The sequence below is a fragment of the Alosa alosa genome, chromosome 7, assembly GCF_017589495.1.
Source record: "Alosa alosa isolate M-15738 ecotype Scorff River chromosome 7, AALO_Geno_1.1, whole genome shotgun sequence".
Taxonomy (NCBI): domain Eukaryota; kingdom Metazoa; phylum Chordata; class Actinopteri; order Clupeiformes; family Clupeidae; genus Alosa; species Alosa alosa.
The window spans coordinates 26,379,598-26,387,097 of record NC_063195.1 but is presented as its reverse complement, the minus strand read 5'-3'; the positions used below and the strand labels follow the sequence as shown (position 1 = coordinate 26,387,097).

Below are 7,500 nucleotides of genomic sequence, written 5' to 3'. Positions count from 1 at the left end.
ATTACTGTACCGAGGATAAGATAAACAGTTTACCTTTCTGTCTGGAGTATAGAAGAAATGTAAGGACCATAGAGATTACTGTACTGAGGATAAGATTAACAGTTTACCCCATAGAGATTACTGTACCGAGGATAAGATAAACAGTTTACCTTCCTGTCTGGAGTATAGAAGAAATGTAAGGACCATAGAGATTACTGTACCGAGGATAAGATTAAGAGTAACACAAAGAGATGGAGTGACCTTTCAGTGTTTGTGTGGCATCCTTTTACCAGATACTTTTAGAAAAGTAAATCATGGTTCAACAAAACATCAAAAGCCAATTCGGAACAATGCTGTTAATGGTTGAAATTAAGGGTAAAATGATGTAGGCACAGATGTAAGCACAGTCCATTTTAAGCAAATTCCAATAGTTCAATAGTTTATCAAAATTAAAGGGCATCATTATTCATGTTTTGGAATCTGTTTTAGAAGGACAGAACATGTGTCCCTGGATGTTTATGAATATCTGATGTGTGTGTGTGTCTACTTCTCCCTCGATATTGGTGTGTGTGTGTGTGTGTGTGTGTGTGTGTATGTTTGTGTGTGTGTGTGTGTGTGTGTTTGTATGTATGGTGTGTGTGTGTGTGTTTGTGTGTGTGTGTGTTTGTGTGTGTGTGTGTGTGTTTGTGTGTGTGGTGTGTGTGTGTGTGTGTGTGTGTGTGTGTGTGTGTGGTCTTACAGAGCGGAGCTCCTGGCGCAGCTGCTGGTTGAGGTTGGAGGACTCCTGTAGACGGGCCTCCAGGGCGGCCATCTTCTCCTCCTTAATCTCCACACACTTCTTCAGAGACAACTCCAGCTCCGACTCCAGATGCTGCAGCTGCATAGACCGACTGAGAGATGGAGAGACATATATCGTCAAGAAACAGCACAAGAAAGCAAAACACCATTCCATAGGTATGAAAATAAATGTAAACATAATCCAACTGGCCAAAGAACTGGCAACTAGTAAAAGCAAATTGAGTGTAAATGTCTGAATGTGACCTATTGTGAAACATGTTGAACTGTGAGTTATGAATGTGGAGGTAGCAGTAGTACTGGCTATGGCCACAAGGGGGCACCAGTGTCTCCACCTACTTCTCATTTAGTACATCCTGCAGGTCTGCAGACAGAGGCTCCTGCAGCTGCTGCTCTTCCTGCTGCTGTTTGTAGCCCATTCTCTCCATCTCCTGTGTGAGTCTCCTCACCTCATTATCTCGCTGCTGGAACCTCAGCTTCTCACTCACCAGCTCCTATTAAACACACACACACGCACACATACACACACACACACGCACACACACACACACCGTTATAATGCAACTTGAGCATCTTGACAAAACAGAAATATAGTGAACTGAAAACAGCTCTGCTGTGCACATGCTGACTAAAGGCTTTTGCCTGTGGGGTGCGCTTCCTTTTGTTAGTGAGGAATGAATGCACTATGGCCTGAGACTGCTCCAACAATACAGGTGCCACAGGCCAGTGGTTAAAGCTAGTAGCCTCTAAGTGGCAATGCAAGAGACTGGCAGTCACATCCACATACAGCAATAGCCTATACATTAGCAGACTGAGGGATCATACAGCAATAGCCTATAGATTAAGCAGACTGAAGGAACATACAGCAATAGCCTATAGATTAAGCAGACTGATGGAACATACAGCGATAGCCTATAGATTAAGCAGACTGATGGAACATACAGCAGCTATAGATTAAGCAAACTGATGAACATACAGCAATAGCCTATTGATTAAGCAGACTGATGGAACATACAGCAATAGCCTATAGATTAAGCAGACTGAGGGAACATACAGCAATAGCCTATAGATTAGCAGACTGAGTGAGGGTAGTCATGTGTATGTGCAAGGTGAGCCTTTAGAAGACACCTGTCTCCAAAGCAACTGTGCAGTACAGCACTGGTAAGTATGCTTGATCAGTATGGCATCTCTTGAGGACTCAAACCCATGACCTTGGTGCTGTTAGCATGCTATCACCTAGCGTTTGGTTGGTCGTCTCCAGATAGTTACTCTCCATTGGTCTTCTCCAGCTAACTATTCACTAATAGACATCTGCTCAATGTTGGTCATCTCCCGCTAGTTACTCACTATCGGTCATCTCCCGCTAGTTATTCACTATTGGTCCTCTGCTCAATGTTGCTCGTCTCCAGCTAGTCACAGTTTGTCATCTCCAGCTAGTTACTCCCTTGGTCGTCTCTATAGCTGACCACTCACCTCCCTCAGTGTGCTGAGAGTCCGCTGGTCGATGGCCGCCTGCTTCATCATCTCCCTGGCCTCCATCTCCAGCTCCTTCACCCTGGCGCCGTTCTCCCGCAGCGCCTCCAGCTCCTTGCTCAGGGCGCGGTTCTCCTTCTCCAGGGTGGTCTGCCGCAGCGCGCTGGCATCCAGCGACGCGTCCTGCACCTCGGCCCGCTGCCGCAGCCGCCGGTTCTCCTTCTCCAGACGGCCCTTGTCGCGCTCCAGCTGCGCCGCCTCCCGCTCCAGGGCGCGTCCGTCGGCCTCGGCCCGCTCCAGGCGCCGCGCGGCCAGCCGCAGCTCCTCCAGCGACCGCTGCAGCGCCTGGTTCTCGGCCTCCAGCTCGCGCAGCTCCCCCTCCAGCCGCCGCAGGCACCGGGCCGAGTTGTCCAGCGCCGAGGCCAGGCGCCGGTTCTCCGCGTCCCGGGCGGCGCAGCAGGGCTGGTTGGAATCGGGCCGGTGGCTGAGCTTGCCAGTGCTGGTGGACCGGGCTGGGGAGATGGACGGGCTCTGGCCCAGCGGGCTGGCCTCCGAGCGGGGCTTGAGGGGGGACGAGTCTGGGCTGGAGGTGTAGACCTCCATGCTTCTCCTCTTCAGACCTCCTGGAGATCCGCTCTCCTCCTTCTCCACCTCCTCCTCCTCCTCAAGCTTGGAAGGATCTCCCTTCTCCTGCAGGTTGTTTCTCCTTATCTCGCCCTTCTTCAGGTGATGCTGCACCTCCTCCTCCTCCGACACCTCCCTCAGCCCGGCCTCCTTCTGAGCCTCCTCACGCTCCTCCTGCTCCACCAGCCTCCTGTTGTCGGTGCTGTCGCTGACGTCTACAGACTCCGACAGAGACTCTGCCTTCATCAGGTCGCCTTCAGAGGGAGCTTCAGTAATAGTCTCATCCATCTGATTGAGGGAGGAGATGCTCCGGTTCAGGAGCTCGTTCTCCTCCATCAGCAGCCTCACCTTAGCAACAAGCACACAAACAAACAAACAAACAAACAAATAAACCATCAAGAATCATTCTAGTCACAACACTTTGAGGAGTCATGTACAATCATTCACTATGAGCTTCAGATTTGACACATTTACAGGAAGTGCCACAATGTCTGCACATTTTTAGATGTCGTTAAGAAGGAAAATGAGGCAAACTTATATAGAAAAAGATTGTTAATCCAATCCGTTCTGACTGTCAATACCATTCATCCCTATGCAGTATGTATGTATGTATGTATGTATGCATTTATATATGTATGTATGCCTGTTAATTTATTTCTCAATTTATATAGTTTATTTATCTAACATTTTATCTGGCATGAAGGAGATTTGTCGAAGACGACTCTGCTTTCTTCCCTACTTACTTTATGAGATATACCCGTATCTCTCGTGTGTTCTTCAGAAGGTTCCCTGGTTCCTCTGAGTTCCTCTATGGTTCTACGTAGGCTCTGGTTCTCTCTCTCCAGCCTCAGCAGGCGGCTGCAGGTCCTCTCAGCGACCTCCTCATCCAGAGACTTCAGCACTGCACACAACCCAGCCCCCCCCCCCCAGGAAACACTACTCAAACTCCATCCATCAACATCACACACCATACATTATTCAAGACTTAATGATGGTGATGATTGATGGTTCTACCAATCCATAGCCAAATAAAGGAGGCAAATAATAAAGGCCATTACAGGAGACCTGGTGTGTGCATGTATGCGTGTACATGCGTGTTCTGTATATGTGTGAGTATGATTGTCTGCATTCCTGAATATGTGTGTGTATACTGTATTTGTGTCTACCTGTCTGCATCTGTATGCCTGTATATGTGTGTGTGTGTGAGAGAAAGAGAGAGAGAGAGAGAGGGAGCATGTACACTGTGTGAGGCTCTCCTGTGTGTGTGTGTGTGTGTGTGTGTGTGTGTGTGTGTGTGTGTGTGTGTGTGTGTGTGTGTGTGTGTGTGTGTGTGTGTGTGTGTATGTGTGTGTGTGTGTGTGTGTGTGTGTGCATGTGTGAGTGAGAGAGAAAGAGAGAGAAAGAGAGGGAGCATGCACTGTACACTGTGTGAGGCTCTCCTGTGTGTGTGTGTGTGTGTGTGTGTGTGTGTGTGTGTGTGTGTGTGTGTCCTCTCCCCACCTGATCCCTCTGGTGTGTCGGAGGCCTTGCTGAGCTGCTCCAGCTCCCAGCCCAGGTGCTGCGACTCCTCCATGCTCCTCCTCTGGGCCATCTCCAGAAACACGTTCTCCTCCAGCAGCTCATCGATGCGCCGCCGGTCCGACGCACGCTCCTGGGGGAGGGTCAAGGGAGAATACATAAATTACAAATTTCGCCCTGGCAACCAGCATGATGGCTTCCATCCAGCCACAGGGTTCTTTTCTGCGAAGTAGAAGTTCAAAGTAGGCTAATTTGCCATATATCTATAAGCTACTTTCATGTCATTTGACATCCAGCACAATGCGTTTTGAGTTTCATTCAATTGTCCAATGGGTGGCCCGTGAATCAGCTACCAAATTGGCGTATGGACTAATTAACGAGGCAACATGATGAAACACACACCCACACACATGCACATACACACACACATGCCCCTGCACACAGAAACACACGCACAGACACATTTCTCATGCCTACACAAACACACACACCCACACACCTGTACATACACTCACACACACACACACACACACACACACACACACGGCTGCACCCACACACCTCCTCCATGTCGTGGATCTTGGCCTGCAGCTGCAAGCTGTGCTTCTCGAGCTGGTGCAGCTTGTCTGAGCGAGCCCTGGAGCCCTCCAGCTGCTCCTCCAGCATGGCCTTGGTCTCCAGCAGCACCTGGTTGTCCTCCTTCAGCTCCTGCTCAGGGCACACAGGACAGCATCACACACACACACACACACACAGACACACACACACACAGGATCACACACACACACACACACACACACACACACACACACCGACACACACACACACACACACACACACACACACACACACACACACACACAGGATCACACACACACACACACACACACACACACACAGGATCACACACACACACACACACACACACACACACAGGATCACACACACACAGGATCGCACACCCACCCACACACACACACACACAGGATCACACACACAAACACACAAGACACCCACACAAAACACAGACGCATTCCATTTAGCTGCAAGTGGACAACAGCGTAGAGTCAGAGATAGACTAGTGTGCTTAAAGACATCCTTCGGTTTCCTATTAAGCCCAGTTGTGTTGATGATGCATTGAAAGGTAAAGTCTCCAATTCCAAGTCTAATGGATCATATAAACAATAATGGCACCTTTACTATAGATTTGAGCCACACTAAGGCATGATATAAAAAGGCCATTTGCAGAATTTTATTCAGTGAAGAGTGGTTTATGTGTGGGCTTGTTAGGAGTTTAATGCAAGTTGACACAAGAATCATTTGCATTTTGGTAAACATGCCTCCTACCATGTGCACACATTTGGCTCTTGGTGTGGAGCACGATATGTACTGCACAATGTCTTAGTAAGTCAGTAGGCCTCTCTCTACTTCTATAGACCCTTTCAACAAGGTAAACAAAAACAATGCTTGAACGTTCTTGTGGGGCCAACTATGATGCTGATAATGGAACTCTCTTGAAAGGGTCCATAGACCTCTGAAGTTCGCCTAAGAAAAGGACCCAAAGCTGCCATCTTTGCCCATATAAGATCTGTGTATTACAGTAATTGAAACTAACTGCCTCTGGCAAGTTGCTTTGCAAGTTAGCACTGGGGTAGCAAAAATCTAAGTTTGCCGTCTTAACATACCGAAGCACAGTACCCACTCAAAGGCAGAGGAGTGTGTAGAGCAAAACGTCTGTATTTCAGACTTCTTCCACCCCACGAGAGTTTAACAGGTGCGATGATTCAAAATCCCCATGTTATTTTCCCATAGGAAAACTAGCAAGATCTCCTTATATGGGCAAAGATACTACCTTATATGGGCAGCTTTTTTGTAGGCGAACTTTAGAGGTTTATTGTACCCAAATAAAGACACATTGGTCATAAAGGAGAAATCCGTCGATTTTCACATAGATCTCTGTTTTTCGAGGTCACCGAGTACTGTCGGTACGGAAAAAAAAACATGATTTTAAAGATGCCCCCAGAGTGTAGCACTGTAGTTGGCCTGGCTGCTCTAGTTGTTGGCTGCAGCAACTCGAGTACTCGGTGACCTCGAGAAACAGAGATCTACAGTACACTCTTAAAACAAATGTGTTGTCCCTATCTGGACACAGAGATGTGTTAAAAAACAACGCAAGTTGTGTTATTTTCAACACATTTTGTGCAACAAATAAAAAAGAAAACAACACAAACTGGTGTTGTCCCTATCTGGACACAGAGATGTGTTTGAGTGTACGTGAAAGATCGGTAGAATGTTCCTTCAAGAGGAAGTCTCTGGTTCCTCAGCGCTCCTCCCCGGGCCCCTACCTCCACTTTGGCCTTGTAGAACTCCAGGTTGTGGAGGCGCTCGCGGTAGCGGCCCACTTCGCTCTCCAGCTTGTCGGCTCGCAGCGCCTTCTCCCGTAGCGCGTCCAGCTCGTCCCGGTACGTCCTCGCTGCCCGCGCGTCCGTCAGCAGCTGCATGTTCTGCATGCCCACACAGGACAGGGCATGAGACGGAGGGTGAGAATTAGCAATTAGCAATAATTAGCAATTAGCAATAATTAACAATTAAAGCTAGTTTTTTAGCTTTTAGCTAATCTTTTTTGCTAATTAATCTAGAACAGACAAATGGTGTCTAACAGGAGAATGAGGACTATGGGCTAATAATGGCTAATATGAATATTTGTATTTGTTTGTTTGCGAGTTCATCTGTTTCATAACATAAGGACAGAAATTTATTCACCTCAAATGTCACACAAATACCCTGACGCTCGGATGCACTAAAATATTTACGATAAGCGTATTTGCAGCGTTTATCCCTGGACAGTGTTGCTATTGGTGAATAAGTACTTTAAAACATCCACGTTACTCATATCCAGAGAACACTTATATAACAATCTCTGAACACATTCGTGCAACATTAATGGCACCGCCAAAACATACATATCTACTGCCAATACCAGTAGTACCAATAGTACCTGTGTTTCAATGTATTGTATAGTATTAATTGTAATAATTAATACTATAATCATATTAAGTATTTATTATTTATTAATAAAACATAATAATTAGTATTATGTTTATGGTGTGG

The 7,500-nt window shown here is 47.2% G+C and overlaps 1 protein-coding gene across 1 annotated transcript in view; it reads right to left on the bottom strand.

Annotated features, from left to right (window-relative positions):
• The window catches only part of ccdc88aa (coiled-coil domain containing 88Aa), a 37,810-nt gene that overhangs the window by 17,972 nt on the left and 12,338 nt on the right, over window positions 1-7,500 (bottom strand). The window contains 7 exon segments of the mRNA XM_048247234.1: window positions 719-869; window positions 1,114-1,268; window positions 2,248-3,219; window positions 3,615-3,772; window positions 4,372-4,522; window positions 4,951-5,097; window positions 6,735-6,893. Coding sequence (XP_048103191.1) covers window positions 719-869; window positions 1,114-1,268; window positions 2,248-3,219; window positions 3,615-3,772; window positions 4,372-4,522; window positions 4,951-5,097; window positions 6,735-6,893 — 1,893 coding nt within the window.